Source organism: Mustelus asterias, chromosome 17 (genome assembly GCF_964213995.1).
Source record: "Mustelus asterias chromosome 17, sMusAst1.hap1.1, whole genome shotgun sequence".
Taxonomy (NCBI): Eukaryota; Metazoa; Chordata; class Chondrichthyes; order Carcharhiniformes; family Triakidae; genus Mustelus; species Mustelus asterias.
In genome coordinates, this window is record NC_135817.1 from 46,145,626 (window position 1) to 46,171,584 (window position 25,959).

General features: G+C 42.3%; 1 protein-coding gene across 2 annotated transcripts in view; it reads left to right on the plus strand.

Moving 5' to 3' along the window:
• epha6 (eph receptor A6) overlaps positions 1 to 25,959 on the plus strand; it is a 647,719-nt gene that overhangs the window by 614,070 nt on the left and 7,690 nt on the right. Inside the window, exons 11-14 of one of the 2 annotated variants that reach the window (XM_078232549.1) lie at positions 193 to 402; positions 3,778 to 3,792; positions 9,172 to 9,321; positions 19,108 to 19,301. In XM_078232549.1, coding sequence (XP_078088675.1) covers positions 193 to 402; positions 3,778 to 3,792; positions 9,172 to 9,321; positions 19,108 to 19,301 — 569 coding nt within the window. The remainder of the gene's footprint in view (positions 1 to 192; positions 403 to 3,777; positions 3,793 to 9,171; positions 9,322 to 19,107; positions 19,302 to 25,959) is intronic. The other variant, XM_078232548.1, reaches the window with a different exon arrangement.

A 25,959-nucleotide genomic window follows, 5' to 3' on the forward strand; every position in this document is an offset into this window, starting at 1 on the left:
AAGACTGATGAGATCAAACATTATACTTGAAGACAAGCCCTTATATATTGTTGTTGCAGTAAGTTTTTTAAAAAATGGTACAACAGAATAGTGAAATTGTTTCACATATTAATTACAAAGAGAATTTATCTGCCCGACAGTAAAACAAATTGTTTGTATTTGATGAGTCTTCTAAAATTTTGTATTATGCAGAAACATGATGGACATTTCACAGTCATCCAACTAGTGGGCATGCTTCGAGGGATAGCATCTGGCATGAAATACCTGTCTGACATGGGCTATGTACACCGTGACTTGGCTGCTCGCAATATCCTTGTCAATAGTAACCTTGTCTGTAAAGTGTCAGATTTTGGTCTTTCTAGAGTGCTTGAAGATGATCCTGAAGCTGCGTATACTACAACGGTAAGCCAGACAGCATTACGAAGGAAATGGCATGAGGCAGCAGCCACATAGTTATTTTTTTAACTGTGTGTGGATGAGTACACTTAGAATGCTTAATCAGTATTGTTGCATGTATTACTCTAAAGATGCTTCAAAATATACACAATAACACTGAATGCTGGACGCAAAATATTTTTGGATATACAAAATCTTTCATTCATACAGTTGTTGATATTTCAAATTAACTTCCTCCATAATGGGGAAATCTCCAGGAACATAATTCAAATAAAATGTTACACAGGTAATCGCGAACAGCAAACTTCAGCTCAGTTAATCTTTGGAGCATGTCCAGCTCAGTGGGTCTGCCATCAGCTCTGTGTGATATAACATCTGTATATTTGTCCCTTGTTCTGCCATTCACAATAACTGTGATGAATTGCCCTCCTCTGAAGTTAGTCACAGACTGGAACATAAGGCACGGGCTGATCAGCAGCATCAAATGCATAGAAAAGAGACGTTTATAATGGCATCAGCATGCCAAGATCGGTCAGGTTCTGAAGGCTCTGATACTTCTGGGCAAAAACTAGCAACTACCTAAAGTGCCAAATAAAATGGGAAGAAGTAATGTAGAGTATTAAATTCCCACCAAGGTGGGAAAGGTTAACCTTTTGGTATTTATTCATGGGATGTGGACATCACTGGCTAGGCCAGCATTTATTGCCCATTCTTAATTGCCCTTGAGAAGATGGTGGTGAGCTGCCTTCTGGAATCTCTGCAATCCGTGTGGTGTAGGTACCTCACAGTTCTGTTAGGGAGGGAGTCCCAGGATTTTGGCCCACCGATAGTGAAGGAATGCCAATATAGTTCCAAGTCAGGATGGTGACTGGCTTGGAGAAGACTTCGATGGTGGTATTCCCATGTGTCTGCTGCCCTTGACCTTCTAGATGGTAGCAGTCATGGGTTTGGAAGGTGCTGTCGTAGGACCCTTGGTGAATTGGTGTGGTGCATCTTGTAGATGGTACACACAGCTGCCACTGTGCATGGATGGGTGGTGGAGAGAGTGAGTGTTTAAAGTAGTAGGTGTGGTGCCGATCAAGCAGGTTGCTTTGTCCTTCTTGAGTGTTGTTGGCGCTCTCATCCAGGCAACTGGAGAGTATTCCATCACACTTCTGACTTGTGTCTTATAGATGGTGGACAGGCTTTGGGGAGTCGGGGGGTAAGTTACTACCACAGAATTCCTAGTCTCCGACCTGCTCTTGTAGCCACAGTATTTATATGGCTAGTCCACTTCAATTTCTGGTCAACGGTAGCACCCAGAATGTTAATCGTGGGGGATTCAGTGATGGGAATGCCATTGAATATCAAGGAGAGACGTTCAAATTCTCTCTTGCTGGAGATGGTCATTGCCTGGCACTTGTGTGGCGTAAATGTTACTTGCCACCTGTCAGCCAGACCCTGGACATTTTCAAGGTCTTGCTACGTTTGGACGTGGACTGCTTCAGTATTAGAGGAGTCACAAATAGTGCTGAAAATTGTGAAATCATCAGTAAACATCCCCACTTCTGACCTTATGATGGAAGGAAGGTCATTTGATGATGCAGCTGAAGATGGTTAGACCTAGCACCTAGCACGTTACCTTGAGGAACTCCTGCAGCGATGTCTCTCCAGTGGGGTAGACCCCCCCCCCCCTCTGAAATTTAATGGTATCACGCTGGTGGCCTCTGCAGTGCACAGAGTGTGGGAGATTCATTTCTGAACTCCCACTGAAAAAGCAGCATGAATTACTCCAGTTTTCATGCGAATTCGACACTTAGAATTTTTTTGGGAGAATTCCGGCCATTGTCCTCGTTCTAATAGAGAGTCAAGTAAAAAAAAACTCTAAAAATCCAATGCTACAGCTAAAATTGGTTACGGATGCCCATCAATATTCATATTCACAGCGATTCCGTTGTTGGGCAGTTAGACACAAAAGCTGTCTGCTTTAAGATATCTAACCCCTTGACAACCAGAAAAATACTGAGGGGTTTTCAGTACCTTTCTGCAACATCCCTGATGTTCTGTAGGGATACTTGACCACTCACATCCTTCCAATTTGGAGTACATCATTTTTAACAGCAATGTGTGCTGTCTCCTTGATTAAACCCCTCCTTCTTGATTAATCCTTATTATTCACTATTATTTAATTGTTAAAATGGTTTTATTATTTCAATACTGTGAGCCTGATTCCTGGTCAGCATGTACTTCTAATATCCTTCCTAATACTTCCAATTGCTCCTTACTTTTCATAAAATGAGAAATAAAATGTTATTTCCTCCAACTTTCAAGAGAGCTGCATTCCTAGATTTCTGGTCAATTCTGCTCTAGGGATGCCTCCTTAAGAGATAATGGGAATAGTACCAGGCTGTACCATTATTAATCTTCCCTAAAATGTCTTTGCTAGTGATAAGAGCAGTTAAGAGAGGCCCTAGTGATACCTAATGTATGGTATGAATGAGGTCGGTTGAACGTCTGTTCGAACCAGAGCTATCAAGCTAGTGCTGCCCATGTATATGTTTGAAGGTTTCTGGGTTAAAAAAAATGGCTATCCATGAATCTCTGTCCATTTTCTCAATTCTAAAGTTTAATGTCCTAAATATATGTATGCATTCTATCTATTTGTTTGTGTATTTCCGACACACACTTACCCTTGCTAAAAGCAATGTGCGTTGATGAGCAGGGGGCCATTTTCTGCAATGAAAAGGAATATGTTCATGCCTTGTGCTTTTTTTTAAAATTATCCAGGAGCTTGAGGAACCTATAGCTCCCCATTTCTCCATGGCAATACCTTGGCCAGAGTCAGCTTGCCAAGCAATCTGCACCATTTTCTCCTGCATTATAAGCTGTTGCGATAGTTTGAAATTTGGTATTCTTGCATTTGTCCTGATGGTTGCAAGATGAAAAGCTTCAACAATTGCTTTAGTGTAAATTCAGTCTAAATCGACTAAAATTTCTTTCATTTTAGATCAGCTCTGAGTGAACGAAGCCGAGTTCCCAAAAACCAGTTTTTACTTTCAAAGCAGTTTGCATACTTTATTTCCGTGAGGAATTGTGAAAGGCTCCGAACAATTGAAATGCTTAGGAAGAGTTTAGAAAAGGGCTGAGGAACATTGAAACAAAATTTACATGCTGCCAACTTTACAAAAAAATTGGACCTCAGCATTGATTTTGAGACTACCTCAAGAGCATAATGTCACTTTGCTAGTAATATACATTAGCTACAAAATAACTCCAGCCAGCAACCTGCAAAAAGTACTAAGGAAGGCCACTCTCATGTCTTTTGGTTTTGAATGATAGGCAACTGCCATCTACAATAATGAACAGAGTCACTGAGCGAGCTTAATATACCTGTGCACCAAGTTATTTTTTCTACAAGTCAGCAACAGTGAGAGGGAACAATTTCACCATGGATCATTTCTACTGTTTTCCTAAAAAAAACCACTTTGAATGCCAGTGCTGCATTATTGGGTATTTCAGACTGGATCTCACTGACCTCAGCATAATGGCAGTTCCGCCTCTTCGCCCTTCTATTTATACAATAAGAAGTATCTGCAATTGAAAATTGTAAATTGAAACAATTGCTTGAAGTTCACTGAAAAGCTCTTTATGAACTAAGTTTTTAGAGACAGTGATATACATACAATGGCCAGGATTCTCCAGCCATTCACACCAACGGGATTCTCTGGTCTCGTCACAGTGAACGGAGATTTGGCTGAGCATCAAATTCTCCATCCTCACTGGCAGCAGCAGTGAGGTGTGAACAGTTGGAGAATTCCAGCCAAGGTTTCTTTAAACATCCATAAAAACAATAATACATCTTTGATTTTATTTGAGACTTTTCAGTGTGCACAAATTTTACTCCTGTCCCTTTACCTCAGGTTTTCCAGAATTTCCTTATAATAGACAAAGTGGGAGGTATTTATAAGCTCTGTCCTCTTTGTCTTTAGTCTATTATCTATTTTCTCCGATGGAATTTTCAACATCATCCTATGCATTGCAGTGACTGGAGGGAACAGCAGAACTGCAGTTTACTCTATAGAATATAAGAAGATAAAAGTTCACAAGGCTGACAGATCCTGGTGACAGGCTGTCTATTCTTTAGAAAATAAGACAAAGATATAGGCCTCATATTTGTCTTTTACTGGACAGGCCTCCCAGCCAGCAGTGCATTGAGATTGCAGGTCCATTACTCATGTGTGTTACTGTGTAAACTGAACAGATTCATATCTCCATCGCTTGGGTTCAAAGTTTCGTATTTTTATGTGTGAACTCCAGAGGGCCATGTTGAAATTATAGGATAAAGTGAAGATGTTTTCAGAAATGCTGGAGCTGTAGTCAGTGACTTGATGTTCAACTGGAAACTAAAACATGACAAATGAGGACCGATGCTCTCACACTGCGCCTGATGATAAGCACACACCTGTTTAAAATGATAGATTAGTGAGGGCATTACCAACAGCACCCAAAGGAACAGGTATTTATGCAAACACATTAAACAATGTACTACTGAAGGAAGTTGTACTCATAGGGGAAATCCTTTGTCTCGCTCTGCTGGACCCACTTTCCAGCATGGATTGAGGTGGAAGAAGCTAAACAGATAGAAAAAACAAACTTATTGCCAATTTTTGACACCAGACTCGACAGGTGTGTTGTTTGTGACTGGGCCTCAATTCAGGCAGCCAGCCATTCCTGCCAGAAATGGCAGGAGCCTCATTGCTCCAAGCAGATTGGGGTTCTTTGATGTTGTTAGCATTCTGATGCCATTTTCATCGCCAGTTCTGCAAAGCAGAAAATAGTCAAATCCAATACAACTGGAAGGAAGACTGAGGTTATTATTAATTATTAATTTGACAGTAAACTTTCAGAATTACTTAAATTACCCTCCTTGTGGCAAAGTCCCCATTGTTCCCAAATCCCCACTGCATTGTTCAGCCCTCCGATGGAATTTTCAACATCCTCCACTTTACAAAGAAGGCAGAGGGCAAGAGCTGCTTGACCCTTGCTCAGTGGCTGCCCCACCACATCCACTGCCCTCCCAAAACCATGAGCTGGCTGCAAGTGCCCGAATCACATGAGCAACATGCCACCTGTACGTAAACGAGGCCCAACTATCAAAATGGTCAGGCTACAGAAAACACTGGCAACACCCAACATTTGTTATGTGCCAAAGACAAACCTATCATTACACACCCCGGCAGAAATGGTTGCGTAATGAGAATTACTCCCGACAGTAATAAGGTGACTGTCTGCCAAAGCCAAAAGCAGCATATTGTATTCCACTTACTGTTATCTGTGAGAATTATTTTCATTTGAATGTGGTACAGCCCAAGTTAAAAAAGTATTACACAAAAGAAGCAGAATTGTAGTACGTTCATATTTAATTAATCATGCTCGGACTTGTTTGTTCACTCTTACATCATGCGTAAGCAGGATATATATTATAAATACTGAATTTTTAAAAATATGTCTAATATGCCACATGTTATCATAGTATGCTCAGTCTACATCTTGTCAAAATTGTGTTCTTTTCTCAAAATTCAAAAGTTTTGGACATGAAATTCCTCCTTTCAATAATTTTACCAAAATAGCATTTTGTGCCCATGATAAACAGGAGAGTTTTCACCCCTGCTACCCAGCAAAGTAGTTCATTCACATTGATGGATGATTTTAATTCGCCCAACTTGCCTACAATTAGTTTCCAGATACCACATGGGATTTTTAAAAATTGCATTAATGTTAATAACTTCTGAAATAGTTGTTTCACAACACAGCTAGTAACATTTACCATAACCATTAACAACATATTTATAATATTAACACTGGGCTTTTTTATATTTACAATACGGCTGTCTTGGGTGCAATTTGAGTAACGTCATTAGCTCAATAATCAAAATGATTTCAAACATTGGGAAAGCGTAATTGTTGGTTGATAGCCTGAAGTGTTCCACAATGTCAGATCTGCACTTTTTAGTACAGAATAACAAAGGTATATAGGATTAAGTTGCATGAGTAAAGTTTGACGTTTCTATAAAGTCTTTTCACTCAACCAAACACTATTCTTCAGAGCAAGAAATGAAGCTGGAGCTGTAACAAAACAAATCTTGCATAAGAGAGCTCCAGTATGATATTTATAACTCCATTAGTGTTGTACTTTGCTTTGGGCCTGTTTCATATAATAGATGGCAAAATGCTATCACGAGTCGAGGGATTGTTGGATATTTTTTGGATATTTATTTATAGTTTTTTTTCTAATAACTAAATTCAAGCAAAGTGGCAAAGCTTAAAATCTTTCTCCTCTTTATTCCTTCCCTTGGCACTAGCAGAAATATCCTTCATTATCTAGTATATTACAAACAATACCCGCCCCCCCTACCCATCACAGATTTCTGTAGCAACAACAACTCCTCTTAAGTAAAGGACATGTGAGGCACCCTCATTAGAGCAGCTGCTTGTCACAGCAACAGAATTTACTGGAAAATTCTTTACAGGGAGAAATCGATTGCCATTATGCCGCATAATCCTAATGAAAATCAAAAGCAACAAGAGTAAACTATATATTTTATAATATGTCAAAAGGTAGAATCTAAAATATCAACAAAATAGCTGTGTGTTTACTTTTGATCCAGAGGGTTTCCATAGCACGATAGTTTGTCCTTTTACTTCAATTCAGTCATGCAAAAAGGATAAAGATCACCTCCCGCTCCGGGGTGTTAAAGGCCAGGAGTGTAATAAGTTTAAGCATTCCCAATCCATCTTCTGTTGGGCTGAAACACACAAAACAAAGCCATTTGGAATTCAGCTCTGTAAGTGGAATGGAATGGCTGTCATGTACAGGATTTTTGAAAAACATTTGCTAAAGTGCAACCTAAGAGATTTTAGACAAAAAGAATGATGCATGGAGTTAAGAGCAATGTGGCCATGTGGATTGGGAGATGCTATGGGGGCAAAAGGAGCTTTTCTACGCTGGAAAGATAAAGTGAGTAGCATCCAGAGGAGCCTATGTTCGGGTCACTAGTTGATGTTAGTAATACATTCTTATGGATGAGTATTGAAATTTGTTGATGCCATTAAGTTGGGGTATAGTAGGTTATGAAAAGGACAATGAGGGACTGCAGGACTGTGGCAAGAAATTGTTCAGTGTTTATTTTTTAACCGATCATTTTTGCTGCAGAAAGGCAGGTGAGGGAATAAAGCACTGGATCACATATCGGCCAGAATTTTCTATGAATTGGTGAAGAGGGGAATGCGGGACCAGAAAAGCGTGGCACAGGCACTTCAGCTCCAGTCACTAACCCTGGAATCTCATACAGGCTAGCCAGCGGGCGGAGGGGCTGACCATTCAGTGGTCAGAGGTGGACTGAGGCAGTGACCACATTGTTAGCTGGCACAGTTGGATGTCCCTGTCACCCAGTTTAAAGGACCACCAGCACTGGAAGGCTCAGAGCTCAGCAAGGAAGGCACAATGAAACCCTAACGAATGAGGTGTTTGTCAGCATTTTGCACAAGGATAGCCATGTCCCCATGGTTGAATAATGAATCTCTGCATCATCTCCTCTGGTGGCACAGTGGTTAGCACTGCTGCCTCACAGTGCCAGGGACCTGACTTCAATTCCCGGTTTGGGTCACTGCCAGTGTGGAGTTTGCATGTTCTCCCCGTGTCTGCGTGGGTTTCCTCCAGGTTTCCTCCCATAGTCCGAAAGACGTGCTGGTTAGGTGCATTGGCCATGCTAAATTCTCCCTCAGTGTACCCAAACAGGTGCCAGAGTGTGGCGACTAGGGGATTTTAACAGTAACTTCATTTCAGTGTTAATGTAAGTCTACTTGTAACACTAATAAATAAGCTTAAACTTAAAACTTCCAGCGGATTGGAAATCAGCTAATGTCACATCTTCGTTCAAGAAAGGAGGGAGGCAGAAACTAGGAAACCATAGGCCTGTTAGCCTAACATCTGTCAGAGGGAAAGTGCTAGAATCCATTATTAAGGCAGTTACAGCAAGATGTTTAGAAAATCACCATTTGATCAAGCAGAGCAACATGGCTTTGTGTTGCTCTGCTTAACACAAGCTGTGAAAGATTTCTGATGGAGTAACATTCAAGATGGAATGGGAAGGGAAAACGGAAGATGTGGATGTTCTTGGATTTCCAAAAAACATTTGATAAGGCACCACATCAAAGGTTCCTATACAATCTAAGAGCATATGTTGTGGGGGGGGGGGGGGGCGGGGGGGGGGGGGGGGGAGCGCGTATTAGCATGGAGAAAGTGTTGGTTGGGGGTGACTCTCTGAAGATGGTGGGTGACAACAGGGGGTTGTGGGCAAGGGAGCTGGATACTGGCTTTACAATGAAGAGTCACAAATAAACCACATCAGATCTCATAAAAGGGCAAGTGTACTCTATTTACAACAGTGTTGCAACATTATCAATTATAGCACAACCCACATGTGAAATCAGAACTTCTTAATCTATCACTCCCTCTAGATGCTCCCCCCATACCCACAGCAGGTGCCTTCAAATCCATGGCCAAAATCTATCAAGAATTAGCAATTGTGAAACAAGAATATGGAGCTGCTGATCTAATTGCAATGTAGACAAGGCTTTAAGTGGAATGACAAAGAAAATATCTCACGAGATAGAAACAGAAAATGCTGGAAATACTCATCGGGTCTGGCAACATCTGTGGAGAGAGAAACAGAGTTAAAGTTTCAGCTCGCGGGTTGGACTGACAAATTCACATTGTCTTCTTTCTTGGTGCAGGGTGGAAAAATTCCTATTCGGTGGACTGCTCCTGAAGCAATAACCTACAGGAAGTTCTCTTCAGCAAGCGATGTGTGGAGTTATGGGATTGTAATGTGGGAAGTGATGTCATATGGGGAAAGACCTTACTGGGAGATGTCCAACCAAGATGTAAGTTATTCATATGGATAGTTCTGTTAGTCATGTCACAGCATATTTTAATGTGTTTAATTGTGTATCACTCATTATTTCTACCACTGCATTCTGCATTTGAAGAATTTATAGAAGTGAGATTGGGGTAGATTTTCCGATCAGCTATACCCAATCAGAAAACATAAGGAATGGGAGCAGAAGTGGACCATGGCTTTCTTCGCCATTCAAAACAATTACGGCTAAACATTGACCTTGGCTCCACTCTTCCTCCCAGTCCCTTGATTCTCTGAGACACCAAAAACCTGTGTATCTCTGCCTTAAATCTTTTCCACAATGAAGTGCCCTCTGGAGTAGAGAATTCCAAAGATTCACAACCCACTAAGTGAAAAAGAAATTCTCCTCATCTCAGTGCTAAATGATTGCTCTTTATCACCAGACAGTGCCCCTGCGTTCTGGATTCCACAGCCAGGGAAATCAATTTTGCACTAATTCCCTAACGAGCCCCTTCAGAATCTTCTATGTTTCAGTGCAATCACCTCTCAATCTTCTAAACTCCAGACAATATAGGTCCTATTTACTCAGTCTCTCATCACTGGACAACCCTTTCATCCCTGGAACCAAACTAATGAACCTTCGCTGTACCACCTCCAATGTATTTCCTTAAATTTGGAGATCAAAGTTGCACACGATACTCCAGATGTAGTCGTACAAAAATCTTGTACAACTGTAGCAATATTTCCTTATTCCTATACTCTAATCACCTTGCAATAAAGGTCAACATGCCATTTGCCTTTCTAATTATTTTCTGTAAACATGCTAACTCTCTTTGTTCTTTATACAAGAACCCCCGAATCCCTCTAAACATTATTTAAAATTCTGCTTTTCTATTTTGACTATTGAAGTGGATAACTTCATACCTCGCGCATTATACTCCATCTGCCATCCTGTTGCTCACTCGCTTACCCTGTCAATATCCCTTTGCAGCCTTTTTGTGTCCTCCTCAAAGCTTATGCTGCTGCATAATTTAATAACATAAGCAGCCTCGGACACATTACTCTTGATCCCTTCGTCTAAGTCATTAATATAGATTGAAAATATGAGAGCCCAGCATTGATTTGTGCAGCACCCAATTATGCATAGCCTGCCAACTTGGAAATGCCTCATTTATCCCTACTTGTTGCTTCGTGTCTTTTAACTATTCTTCCATCCCCGTGAATACATTACCCCCACCTCCATGACCTTATCTTGCAAATTAACCTTCTGTGTCGCACCTGAGTGAATGTCTTTTGGAAATCCAAGTATTCTACAACAGCTGGGTACCCCTTTTCCAACCCTACTAGTTACATCTTCAAAAGGCTGTCATACATTTTTCAATTACCTTTTCATAAAACCATGCTAGCTTTTGGCCCTGAAAACTGTCTAGTCTACCTCAGGTGATGCCAGAAGTAACAGGTATCTCAACAATGTGAGCAACAGGTGAAGCCAGCTATTTCACACTGCTACTATGCATGAATGGAATTTGCCATGAACAGGATGTTGCTGTCAAGCTAATAAGACATTCTACCTATTAAACGTTTGAATACGGTGAATTTCAGTGCCACTGTGATGTTAGGTATGCAGGCTACATCCCAAAGACTGGCAGATCATATCAAGCAGCATGCCCCCTTCTGCTGTTTGCAACAGGTAATGTACAGACCGCATCCAACCAGCATGTGCTTGTAAAACTTAGAGCACAGTTTCCAACTTTAAATGTAATTCTGCGATTGGACAACATTTGCTCAATAATCCCCAGTGCGGTACATGTGTGTGTTCTGTAAGCTACATATGTAGAGCTGCGCAAGGCCCTGTCCTTTGCAATCAGAAAGAACACGTACACATATTGTGGGGTGAATTTTCCTGTTCTGCCTGCCACAGGAATTGTAGCAGGCGAAGGGTGGACCATGGAATCCCTCAAGCGGGATTTTCCCATTTTGGGGCGAGCGCGGCCAGAAAATTCCACTCATTGTGCCTATTTCAGCTAAACTAAGTAAGTGATAGCCGTTTACTGGTTCATTCCTCAGAGCCATGCATTGACTAATCAGGGTCAAGCTGCCTGGTTTAAATTTTTAAACAATGCTTGGCAGTTAACTGTCAGTCAGCACTAATTGGTGCAATCTGCATGGCAACACCCTCACCAATTAGCATCCACTTGCCCACCAATCTCCTGTATACTCTCCTCATACAGTCGAACACTATTGTTTCTCCTGAAATTGGTATCTTACAAATTGTCCTGTTGAGTCCAATACAAAAAGCTTTGACCACAAAAATCTCTTTTTTTCAGCAATTTTCAAGTTTTGTGCCATCAAATAAATATTTGACTATATTTTTGTTGAACATTTTGAATTTTTTTTTGTGTTCCAGTATTTATGTACCGCCATATCTTTTAATCCACTTACCCAATCGACCTGAGTCAGTTCTTCCCTCATGCCTATATAATTAGCTTTGTTTAAGTTTAAGATTCTTGTTTATGATTAGATTATGTTGTTGTCAAACTTAATATGGAATTCAGTTATATTATGATCACTATTTCCCTTTTTATTATGAGATTACTAATTAATCCTGTTTCATTACTTGACATTAGATTTAAAATAGCTTTAACTGAAGTTGGTTCCACAATGTGGCTTCAGGGAATCGTCACAAAAGCATTCTACCAACTCACCTTCCAGATCAGTTTTGTCAGTTTGATTAGTCCAGTCTATATAAATATTAGTCACTGACAATTATTACATGTCCCAATAACTACTTGTTCCTCCAAGTCACATACCATCCTGACCTAGAACTGTAGCACTGACCTGTCATCATTGCTGAGTCAAAATCCTAAAATTCGTAATCCAACAGCAATGTGGGTGTACCTTCAGCATATGGGCTGCACCACAACCTTCTCAAGTGAAGCTAGGGATGGGCAATAAATGCTGACCTTGCCTGTGTTACCCATATCCCATGCAGAGCATAGAATCCTTACAGTACAGAAGGAGGCCATTCAGCTCATCAAGTGAAAGAGCATCATAGAAATCATCATAGAAACCCTACAGTACAGAAAGAGGCCATTCGGCCCATCGAGTCTGCACCGACCACAATCCCACCCAGGCCCTACCCCCAAATCCCTACATATTTTACCCACTAATCCCTCTAATCTATGCATCCCAGGAAACTAAGGGGCAATTTTAGCATGGCCAATCAACCTAACCCGCACATCTTTGGACTGTGGGAGGAAACCGGAGCACCCGGAGGAAACCCACGCAGACACGAGGAGAATGTGCAAACTCCACACAGACAGTGACCCAAGCCGGGAATCGAACCCAGGTCCCTGGAGGTGTGAAGCAGCAGTGCTAACCACTGTGCTACCGTGCCGTCCACCCAAGCTCATCCCCATAACCCCATGCATCTACCCCGCTAATTCCCCTAACCTACACATATTGGGATACTAAAGGGCAATTTGGCATGATAAACCCACCTAACCTGTTCATCTTTGGACTCCCTGCAGACACAGGGAGAATGTGCAAACTTCACACAGACGGTCACCCGAGGCTGGAATCGAACCTGGGTCCCTGGCACTGTGAGGCAGCAGGGCTAACCATTGTGCTGCCTTGGGTGAATAAAATCAATTTCCCAGTCAGCTGTTTTTACTGGCACTTAATTGTATTAATGTTAGCCCCTGTGCCTTTATTTTGACATTAATTAATGTTGTATCTGTCTGCTCTAATCCTATTTCCTATTTCTTCCATGGACCATTGTATGTTATTTATTTTCAAATAGTCATGCAACACATTTTTAAATTATGTAATGCGGTTTAATTCAATGACTCCGTGCTTCTAGGGGGAAAGCTGTGCTCAAAAGATGCATGGTTCACAGATAGGATGACAACATTGTTACCCCAGCTGGTTAACCAAGACCCCTCTGAGGCCCTCAGCTGGCCACATGGGATTGTGGAATTATCTCTGTAGTGTCTACCTCAATGTCGACTTATAGTAAGACTCCATTTCAGATTGTTTTAATTTTTCTGGAGTTAATACATACGTGGCAAGTTGCAACCTTGATGAGCTGACAGCTGATCTGCCCAGCTGTTTAGAAAGAATTTTTGAGCCTGCTGAAGGGACCTCGTGTTGTGTGATAGGAAAAACCCTGCAAAATCTCCAAAGAAAATGCAGATTAAACAGCTTTGCCATCTGTTTGCTGCCAAAACAAAGCACTAGAAACTGCACAATTGTATTGGTGAAATGATCAGTATTTCATGTGCAGGAGGTAGAATTCTGACAAACATCCGTTTTGCTCATTCAAAACACTCAGGGTGGCATTCTCCCATGCCCCCCCCCCTCACTCAGGTGGGTTCAATGGCAGACACGAGAGGGGTGGACGGGGCTCAACGGGAGTCCAAATATCGATTTCATGCTGGTGAGAATTTCCCGCGGGATCTTCCATTGGTGCTGCCATGGAGGATAATGTCAAACTGATTTACCTCCCATTAAGGCCCAACCAGAATCTTCGCCCCCCACCCCCCACTCTCCATTCTCTGTGATGCCAGCAGGGAAACATAGAAAACTACAGCACAAAACAGGCCCTTTGGCCCCACAAGTTGTGCTGAACATATCCCGACCTTTTAGGCCTACCTATAACCCTCCATCCTATTAAGTCCCATGTACTCATCCAGGAGTCTCTTAAAAGTTCCTATTGAGTTTGCCTCCACCACCACTGACGGCAGCCGATTCCACTCGCCCACCGCCCTCTGTGTGAAAAACTCCCCCCTAACATTTCCCCTGTACCTACCCCCCAGCACCTTAAACCTGTGTCCTCTCGTAGCAGCCATTTCCACCCTGGGAAAAAGCGTCTGAGAGTCCACCCGATCTATACCTCTCAACATCTTATACACCTCTATTAGGTCTCCTCTCATCCTACGTCTCTCCAAGGAGAAAAGACCGAGCTCCCTCAGCCTATCCTCATAAGGCATGCCACTCAATCCAGGCAACATCCTTGTAAATTGCCTCTGCACCCTTAATCTTTTCCACATCCTTCCTGTAATGAGGCGACCAGAACTGAGCACAGTACTGGGGTCTGACGAGGGTCTTATATAGCTGCATCATTATCCCCGGACTCCTAAACTCAATCCCTCGATTGATAAAGGCCAGCACACCATACGCCTTCTTAACCACCTCCTCCACCTGCAGGGCCGATTTTAGAGTCCTATGGACCCGGACCCCAAGGTCCCTCTGATCCTCCACAGTACTAAGAGTCTTTCCCTTTATATTGTACTCCTTCATCCCATTTGACCTGCCAAAATGGACCACTACGCATTTATCTGGGTTGAAGTCCATCTGCCACTTCTCCGCCCAGTCTTGCATCCTATCTATGACCTTCTGTAACTTCTGACATCCCTCCAGACTATCCACAACCGCACCAACCTTTGTGTCGTCGGCAAACTTACCAACCCATCCCTCCACTTCCTCATCCAGGTCATTTATGAAAATGACAAACAACAAGGGTCCCAGAACAGATCCCTGGGGCACACCACTGGTGACCGACCTCCAATTAGAAAAAGACCCATCTATACACACTCTCTGCCCCCTTTGGGCAAGCCAGTTCTGGACCCACAGGGCAGCAGCCCCTTGGATCCCATGCCCTCTCACTTTTTCTAGAAGCCTTGCATGGGGAACCTTATCAAACGCCTTGCTAAAATCCATACAAACCACATCTACCGCTTTCCCTTCGTCAATGTGTTTAGTCACATTTTCGAAGAACTCCACCAGGCTCGTAAGGCACGATCTGCCTTTGACAAAGCCATGCTGAGTATTCTTGAGCATACTAAACCTCTCTAAATGCTCATAAATCTTGTCCCTCAGGATCTTCTCCATCAGCTTACCAACCACTGAGGTTAGACTCACTGGTCGGTAATTTCCTGGGCTATCCCTATTCCCCTTCTTGAAAATAGGAACCACATCCGCAATCCTCCAATCCTCCGGCACCTCTCCCGTCTCCATCGACGACGCAAAGATCATCGCCAGAGGCTCTGCAATCTCTTCCCTCGCCTCCCACAGTAACCTGGGGTACATCCCATCCGGACCCGGCGACTTATTTTTCTTGATGCCATTCAAAGATTCCAGCACAACCTCTTTGTCAAAGTCCACATACTCAATCTTTTCAGTCCACCGCAAGCCCATAGTACATCCATCCATGTCCTTCTCCTCTGTGAAAACCGAGGCAAAATACTCATTAAGCATGCTGGTCCAGGACATGTCTGGAACAACGTGGTGTGCAGAAGTTAGGACTCACCTGAACAATGCCAGAGACTGCCTCCGGAATTCAGGATGGAGGCCGCCTGCAGTGCATGGGGACAACAACTGTCAGGTAGATCCTCCAACTTCAGTGTTATGTGAGGACTATCTTCCAGCTGCAGAGTGTTTCTAAGGATCCATCTTCTTTTTCAGGAGGTCAATCTTCTTTATTTAATGGTGGGTGGGTGATGTTGAGCATCTTTTCAATATGATGGCGGGACATGATTGCATTCCTGCCCTGTCACAGAATACAATGCAAAACCACTGAGTGTGTAATTAGTTAAGTCAGGGCCAGAAGATATGGCGCTGTTTCCCACCAGCCATCCCCAGCGAGGAACAGTCCACATTCCCGCTCCCACCATGGGACTTAATCCTAGGTGGGAGAGTTCTGCCCCAAGTTCCAGTCGGTGGGTGGATATCTGGGGCAGGCTTGTATGCAAAAGATTTACTAACTTCTAAAATGATGGACTTACGCAAATGGCAGGATAGCAAAGGCAAAACCTGATCTGCTGGAACTTCTATCTTACAAGCTAGAATTGCATGTGAGCTGAAGCCTGTAGTACTTGCAAGACTTGTCAAGCTATGAAGTGACTGAGATTTAGCATTTGACTGTCCAAAAACCTCACTGAAATACCCGTTTTGACTGAGAAAATAGACATTTGTTTCAGCTCTATTGTTAAGAAGGGCTCTACAAGATGTTCTTTAGCAGTTTAGGGCAAGGAAATCTTTTCATCCCCACCATTCAGCCATGGAGCCCTCAGGATGGAGGAACAAAAAATGGACAGACATGAATGATTATACATCAATGGAGAAGACAGCCAGTTCAAGGTATCATTCCATCAAAGGCTGGAGACCACATAGCTCCTTAAGGATGTATCAAAAGAGGTCTGCAATGTAAATCATTGTTTCATAAAGGGGCATGGGTAGACCTCTTGGGCTAATTTTCACATTCACCATCCAGGCCATAATCTTAATTAGATGTCAACCATAGCTCAATGCTAGCATTCTTGTCCCTGGGACAGATATCTTGGGTTCCAACCTTACTCCAGAGACTTGTACACGTAATCTGAATTGACATTTGAGTGCAGTACAATTGGAGATGTCCTATCTTCCCCCTCACATAGAAGTAAAAGAGTCCGTGGCCTTATTTGACGCAAAGTCGGGGGGGTGTTCCCAGTATTTTTGAAAATGTTACTTGCCACTTGTTCGCCCAAGCCTGGATATTGTCCAAGTCTTGCTGCATTTGGGCATAGACTGCTTCAGTATATGAGGAGTTACAAATGATACTGAACATTGTGCAGTCATCAGTGAACATCCCCGCTTCTCGTATGATGGAAGGAACCTTAAAATGTTGTCCTCTGTTCCAGCTGTGAGGTTTGTCCCACTTACTGGTACAGGATTGGATGTGACAAAAAAAATCCAGTTGTGAAACAATTGAGGCAACGTTAGAACAAGCTTATAAGTATAATAAATTCAGAGAGTGATTTAGAGTCTAACATGGGTTATATAATCCCTGTATATTTCTTGGTGGTTGAGCAAACTACTTCTCTTGTACTTTGGTCTTCTTGCTTCTTATCTTCGACTACCCCTCCACCATAATAGACACGATCAACCGATTTATTTTATGCTGGTTCTCATCCAACAGATCTCCTTAAGTAATCTAACAGAGTTGAAGTCATACATCTCACCACACATTCATATATATCTGGACTCATCAATCGGTGTTCACGCGAACAGCACTTGCTTGTTAATGAGGGTACATAATAATCTTCCATGATGCATCACAATTCCTGGGCCAACGCCCTGCATTTGGGCTTACCTAATTTCTTCAATGCCAGTGTAAGATATCCTGTTTTTACACCAAACACAGTAGGGTCACATCAACTACAGAATATCAGCTTGCACAAGTAGTTTGGAAGCTTGACATTGTTTCCCATGATTCCTTTTTGCCTTAACATTAGCTTCTTTTAACATCTAGTGCAGGAATATATAATTTCTACAAACTAGCAAAAATATATTTCTACACAGTGGTGACCAGTGTGATAGTCAGTGGAATATTTGCCACTCTTGCTTATGAGTAAAATACAAAAGAAATCCTTTGAGATATCCTTACATGCATATTTTGGAAGAATGCAAGAAACATTCAATACTTAAAACATATTATCTAGAGATTATCTAAAGAACCATCTCAAATCCAGCCTGCCGAAAAATTGGCCATGATCCCAGATCAAAATTACGAGCAGGACAAGTTTCCACTGATTGTGCCTCTGTGATTGTTTGTTGAGGCTCTTGAAAACATGGACCAACAGACTCAAGAACAGCTTGAGTTACCAGACTTTTGATGTGGAGATGCCGGCGCTGGACTGGGGTAAGCACAGTAAGAAGTCTCACAACACCAGGTTAAAGTCCAACAGGTTTATTCGGTAGCACAAGCTACCAAATAAACCTGTTGGACTTTAACCTGGTGTTGTGAGACTTCTTACCAGACTTTTGAACAGGCCTCTCAGATACTGAACTGATCTTCTCTGCACCTTCTCTGTAGCTGCAACACTATGGGTGGGACTTTACAGCCTCACTCGTCCCGAAAATGTAAAATCCCACCCAAGGTCAACAGACCTTTCCATCGTCCGCCCCTCGCCCGCTCTGATTCCCGTAGCAGGTGGGACGGTAAAATTTCGGCCTATATTCTGCACTCTGTTCCACTATCCTGATGTACTTACGTATCGTATGTTTTGTATGGATAGCACAAATGATACATCTCACTGTATCTCAGTACATGTGACAATAATAAATCAAATCGAGAGAAAAATCAGATCAAAATCAATTTGAGCCTGTTTTTTTTGAAGAACACAGGTGCTAGTGGGCACATTTTAAAAGTTTTTAAAGATTAAAAAATGTGTAATTTATAAATAAAGCCACTTGTGTTCACCAATGATACCAGTAAATGGTTCAGTATAGTTTTAAACATGATTTTCAGTGATTTAAAATAAGGTTTTCATAAATAGACAACCAGACAGTAGAATTAAATTGCTTATTTCTTCTGATAACCTATTTCCAGCTTTATCTGCACAAGGTACCAATCTAAAATACATCAATGAATATTTTAATATCGGGGGAAAAATCCTTTTCTGTTCTATTTCACTGCCCAGTTGTACTGGTTCATGAAAAGTTTACACTGGTGTTCGTGAAAATTAGTTTCTGTGGAAATTTGAATCATAACTTCACTTTGGATATTTCAAGTACAGTTTACACCCAGTTTGTCATACGTGCCCAAAGCAGAAATCCTACCTCAATCTCTTCAGGTGTAACATAAGAATCAGTTATAAAAATCTTTATCTTATATTTCCCCACTTAACTTTGAAAACCAATCTGAAAGAATTGCACATGTATGACTTTGAAAACAAACTGACTTATGTTTTGCTCTAAGTGTTCGGTAATATTAACTGGAAGTAACATTCTCTGAAGTAACATTCTCCTTCTTCCATACCCTGATTTATAGGTCATTTTATCGATAGAAGAAGGTTATCGGCTCCCTTCTCCAATGGGCTGCCCAGGCACTCTCCATCAGCTCATGCTCCATTGCTGGCAAAAGGAACGAAATCACAGGCCAAAGTTCACAGAAATTGTTAGCTTCTTGGACAAGGTGATTCGCAATCCCAGCAGCCTTCAGACCCTAGTGGAAGAGGTGCATGGGTGAGTACACCTGAAGATACATTTATTTTTCTACAAGTCTCATTATGTCATGTAGGAATGCACTATTTTGGTTTTACAAGTAAAAACGTGGACATAATGAGTGTGGAATTATGAATTAGTTTCATATCTCTGCACATGCCGCATCATAAATTGTAAATTTGCCTCCAAATGTTTTTGCAATGATAAAATATAAATCATGAACATTGTCCTATCTTTAAATATTTAATTGGTAAAGTTGCCATAGTCCCAGATGACCATAGGCTGCTCTCCCCTTTGAGGGAGGGAATGACTAGTGGTGATTTAATCTGAGGGTCACCACTGCTCAGGCAAAGGGAAAAGTTGAGAAGCCGGGGCTTCATGAATAACCTCAGCTGGTCCAGGAATTGAACCCACGCTGTTGGTCTCGCTCTGCATCACAAATCAGCAGCCCCAGCCAACTGAGCCAACCGATGAGAGTGTAAGACTCATCTATATGACTACTGGTATTTATGTTCATATACATTTCATCTATATGGGAAACATTTTCAACAAAGAAAAGAGTTATTTAGAATTTACAGTCTCAACTGATGTGTTCTTTTTCATGGCATTCCTGTTTTAGTAAGATTTTGGTAGACGAATTGTCAAGGCCTTCTTTGTTCTTGGGTATATAGATTTGCTACTAATAGTGCAAAATGGCCTCTTATATTCTGAGTTGTCATTGTGTCTGACTTGGGTATATCCCATGTCATGTTACGAAAGATCTCTATTATATCTTTTAATTTAATTGTAGCATTTTTCCATACTGAAAGGAGATCATGTGGTTCATTGCATCTGAGCTGACTCTTTGCTGGACTGGTTTCACTTGTTCCTCTGTCCTCCCATTGCACTGTTATTTGCTCTAAATCAAATGTTTATCCCATTTTCTCTTAAAAGGTGCAATTGTGTCTGCCTCAATTATTCCCTGTGGCAAAGCCTTTCGTGCTTCAACAACCATGAGCCTGGCTCAGGAAACAACTCACTCAGATGTGTTCCAAATCTCACCCACCCTGGGATGTTAGAAATGAGTAATATTGATTACTAGGCTGCAGGGAAAGAATTGGGGCTTTCCACTGTGATATTTTCCTCTTCTGAAAGCTTTGCTTTTGATCGAAGGTATTAAAAGCTGCCATAACCTAGTATCTTCACTATGTGTTGACAGGGCATTGCTTCATTAACATTCGGGTGAGGTAGAACTCTGAGGAGGAGGTGGGAGGGGAGCAGTGGAAAGTAAAGTTCCATGTAGAAACACTCAGTTTCACAAATATATATTGGAACTTAAGAATTCCAATGCTTTTGTTATTTCAGTTTCATAAAGTATTGTTGATGGAAGTGAAGTACTGTATTTTTTTTATTTCCTACTCCATTAGACAACATGCAAGTCCTTTGTTTCGACTTTAACAGCACTCAGTGGATATGCAGGTAGACTTTAATTGGCCCTGATAAAGTTTAAACTTGACTCCAATTCAGCTTACTTCCTTTTCTCATTATTCCCTCTGTTCCTTTATCTACTCTTAAATATAATTGATTAATGGGATAAATTATTGATTCGATAGATAACCAAAGTGCCGGATGCCTTGCCACCTGTGATGTACCGTTATCAACTCACATAAAGTTTATTTATTAGTCACAAGTGAGGCTTACATCAACACTGCAATGAAGCTACTGTGAAATTCCCCTAGTCGCCACACATCGGCGCCTGTTCAGGTCAATGCACCTAACCAGCACGTCTTTCTGAGTGTGGGAAGAAACCAGAGCACCTGGAGAAAATCCACGCAGACACAAGGAGAATGTGCAAACTCCACACAGACAGTGACCCAAGCCAGGAATCGAACCTGGGTCCCTGGCGCTGTGAGGCAGCAGTGTTTGCCATCTGTGCCACCGTGTCGCCTGCATTTCCAGCAATTTACGATGGAAAAACAATTACACTTGTAGGGCACTCACTGTGGGATGCCAACAAATTCTAGGCCACTGTGTATTTGGGCCTGGAGTATGTGTTCAGTTAACATGGCGCCACCAAAAAGAAAACAAAATGACACTAAAATGCATCTAATACAAATACAGTGAGTTTCTCTGATTGCAACAGGCAACAGGAAGGGGATCTTCACTTTGTTAATGCTTTCTTTCTGAATATCTAGCTCAAGATTTTTGGCCCCTACCAGATCCTTCCTCCTGATTCTGCCCCTCTTTCCAGCCACTGTATCAGGCTGATCCAGATAGATTGTATCCTCAACTCCTATTTGGCGGTCAGCAGAACCCTTCTCCCCTGTGCTCGGGTAGCACAGTGGTTAGCACTGCTGCTTCACAGCTCCAGGGACCTGGGTTTGATTCCCAGCTTGGGTCACTGTCTGTGTGGAGTTTGCACATTCTCCTTGTGTCTGCGTGGGTTTCCTCCAGGTGCTCCGGTTTCCTCCCACAGTCCAAAGATGTGCGGGTTAGGCTGATTGGCAATGCTAAAATTGCCCTTAGTGTCCTGGGATGCGTAGGTTAGAGGGATTAGTGGGTAAATATGTAGGAATATGGGGGTAGGGCCTGGGTGGGATTGTGGTCGGTGCAGACTCGATGGGCCGAATGGCCTCTTTCTGTGCTGTAGGGTTTCTAAGATTCTAAGATTTCTCTATCAGTAAGACCGATTACTTACAGCTACACACTGCTCCTTCTCCCCAGATCAGCCGCTGTAGCTGAAACCTGATACATCACAGAACACTACATCACAGGATCAGGCCCTTCGGCTCACCAAGCCTGTGCCAATCACGTTTACCTATCTAAACCAACCACTTATATCCCTCTATTCCCCGTTCGTTCATATGCCTATCAAGTTAAGTCTTAAATGTGGCTAACGTAACTGCCTCAACCACCTCACTTGGCAGTGCATTCCAGGCTCCCACCACCCTCTATGTAAAAAAACTTCCCTCGCACACATCTCCACTGAACCTTTCCCCCCTTATCTTGAACTTGTGCCCCCCTTGTCATTGTCATTTCTGCCCTGGGAAAAAGCTTCCAACTGTTCACCCTATCTCTACCTCTCATAATTTTATAAACTTCTATCAGGTCTCCCCTCAGCCTCCGTCTTTCCCGGGAGAACAATCCCAATTTATTCAATCTCTCCTCATCACTTCCAGTCTTTATGACTCCAGACCTCCCATTCTGCACTATCCACTCTCCGCTGCAACCTATCCTGATTCACACTAAATCCCACCTGCCTGGCATACTTTCTCCCCTAGCACCTCAGTTTTAAATTCCTCACTCTAATCTTTAAACTCACTCCACTCTGCCACCTCCTTGGCTGTGTGACCCTCAACCTACCATTTCTCTGACTCCTGTCTCTTGTATATCCCCCCCCCTGATTGGAGGCAAACTGGATCGTATTATCTGGAACTTTTTCTGAAATCAGTCCACCACTAACCCTCTCCTTTCAAAAACCTGCTCAACACCCATCTCCTTAACCAAGCTTTTGAACACCATCCAAACCTCTGTGCTGCTGTTGTGTCCTTATTTCCTAATGCATAACTGTGAAATGTCTCGCTGATCATTGTAAGAGCTCTACAGAGGTATCTTTGCTAATAAAGTACATACCTCGGCTTCTCTATCATTGCTAAGAAATATTCTGTTTTCTACTAATCGTGGTTTAAATTACACCCCATCGTATTCCATTTTCCTTAGGAGCCCTGGAATTTAGAAGGTTATGGGTTGATTTGATCAAAGTTTTCACGCTATTAAGTTAAACAAATAGGGTAAAGAGAGAGATGTAGGACAAGATTCTCCGGCCTCACAGCCGCGTGTTTCCCGCCAGCGGGAGGTGGCGCATTTTGTTTGCCAGTGGCAGGATTCACCGGTCCCGCTGCTGTCAATGGGAATTCCCATTGACGTCACTCCACCCCAGCGGGAAACCCACCGGCAGGGGTGCGCTGCCAGTGAGACTGGAGAATCCCGCCGGTGTGAATGTCCAGAGAATTTCAGCCACTATTTCTGCTGGATGGGGAGTGCAGGGGTAGAGTGGTGGGGGTCATTATTAAAAGATTAGATCCAGATTTTTCAGGAGTGAAATAGAGTCATAGAGGTTTACAGCATGGAAACAGGCCCTTTGGCCCAACTTGTCCATGCCGCCCTTTTTTTTTAAACCCCTAAGCTAATCCCAATTGTCCGCATTTGGCCCATATCCCTCTGTACCCATCGTACCCATATAATTATCTAAATGCTTTTTAAAAGACAAAATTGTACCCGACTCTACTACTACCTCTGGCAGCTTGTTCCAGACACTCACCACCCTCTGTGTGAAAAAATTGCCCCTCTGGACACTTTTGTATCTCTCCTCTCTCACCTTAAACCTATGCCCCCTAGTTTTAGACTCCCCGACCTTTGGGAAAAGATATTGACTATCTAGCTGATCTGTGCCCCTCATTATTTTATAGTCCTTTATAAGCTCACCCCTGAGCCTCCTACGCTCCAGAGAAAAAAGTCCCAGTCTATCCAGCCTCTCCTTATAACTCAATCCATCAATTAGGAAACACTTCTTCATGCAAAGGGTGGTAAAAGTTGGGAGTGATATGGGGTTAGGTCATAACATCAGCCACAATCTCTCAGATGGCAGAATAGGTTTGTGGTGCTGAATGATTTCCTCCAGTTCCTGATGTCCTTGGCTCTTATGTATTGATAAATAATGACGTTGTGTTTCAGTTCAGTTTGTTTTTTGCCCATATTTTATGAATCTGGTTCAGTTTATAAAATTGGAAGTCATGCATTCCATAAAGAACTTCAGCGGAGAATAATAGAGCTACAACATTTTACCAATCCCAAAAATTAAATAAATGCAAAATTGGGTCACTTTGTTAATAAAATATGCAGGTTAGGTGAATTGGCTATGCTAAACTCTCCCTCAGTATACCTGAATGGGCACCTGAGTGTGGACACTAGGGGATTTTTACAGTAAACTTTTAATAAAAGTTGTTTAGTTTGAATCTGATGAATTAGTATGGGTAATTCTTCTACATGTAATGCCTTTTTTATTCATTCGTGGGACATCGGTGTCGCTGACTGGGCCAGCATTTATTGCCCATCCTTAGTTGCCCTTGAACTGTGTGCTTTGCTAGGCCAATTCAGAGGGCAGAGGGCACATTGTTGTGCCTCTGGAGTCACATGTAGGCCAGACCGGATAAGGACGGCAGATTTCCTTCCCTAAAGGACATTAGTGAACCAGATGGGTTTTTCCGACAATCTACAATGGCCATCAGTAGATTCTTAATTCCAGATTTTTTTTAAATTGCATTCAAATTCCACCATCTGCCATGGCGGGATTTGAATCTGGGTCCCCAGAACATTAGCTGAGTTTCTGGATTAATAGTCTAGTGATAATACCACAAGGCCATCGCTTCTTCCTCATTATTTGTAGATTTATCAGTGCTGCTAGTTACAGCATCATTTATTTTGAATATGCATTCCACTGGTGGTGGGAGAATGGTGAGAATAAGAGAATGGTGGCGTATGAAGCAAATTAAATCTGTACACTTAGGATTTTTATCGCAAACTTTAAGACAGAGTGTTGTTTCAGTTTTCCTTTGCTGTCTCGCTTTTCTGCGTTACTCTCCCGAAAGATTTGTTGGCATGCAGAGCTCTTCAATTGGAAGCAGCAGTAACTCCTCATCACTGCCTGTCAATGCTGTTTTGTAATTGTTGGACGGTGGGCTAGCTGTCAATTTCACATCCCTCAGATGGAGTGCCCAGAAACAACAGAACTGTATGTGGTAACTAGGCTAATGAAGCTCATTCATAACAGATTCAGCCCAGGTTTGTTCAAAAGGATGCTTTGGGGTTTGACCCTATTGGGTGCCAAATATTCCAACACCGATGATTTTCAGCCACCCTGCTGATTTTAATGTGTTTATTCCTTGCAGGCAAATTGCTTGTGGTGAAAGCCGCAAGGCGGAGTGTATCTCTGCAAAGTTCTGTCTAAATATTCACAGCCATAAACCCTGTAGCGATGCTGCATCATCATCCACTAAATAGTTCCCTTCATTTTCTTATCTGGAAATAAGTTAGATAAATTAAAAATAGAATTGATAGAGGGAGAAGAGAGAATGGGAGACAACAAGGTTAGGAGAACTAAAGGGGCCAAGTACCTTTATATTTACTTAAGATTGTGTTTTAAGCATATATTTCTAATCTTGATGCCAAAGTTGTTAACCTTCTCCCCATGATTAAATGGCCAGTTTAATTCGCAGTTCATTCCCAGTTGTGAGAAGCTAGGAACTGTGGATAAACAGGGAGGTTTAGAAATCCATGCAGAAAAATCACTGAAAGCGAGTGAACAAGTATTAAAGAATAATTCAAAACGTTAATGCAATGTTAGACTTTATCCCAAGAGGGCTGGAGTACAAAGGGGTCGGTCGGAGTTATGTTGCAGCTGTGCAGAGCTCTGGTTATACCTAATCTAGAGTACCACATTCAGTTCTGGGCATCGCAACTCAGAAAGGATAGCTAGGCCTTGAGGAGGGTGCAGCACAGGTTCAATAGAATGACAACAGAATGACTGGGCTAAAAGGGCTACATTACGAGTGGTGTTACATAGACTAGGGAGGGGGCGACTCTCCGACATGGATGCGCCTGGCACAGAGCACACCGATCCCAGAGAATAGCATGCGAGCCT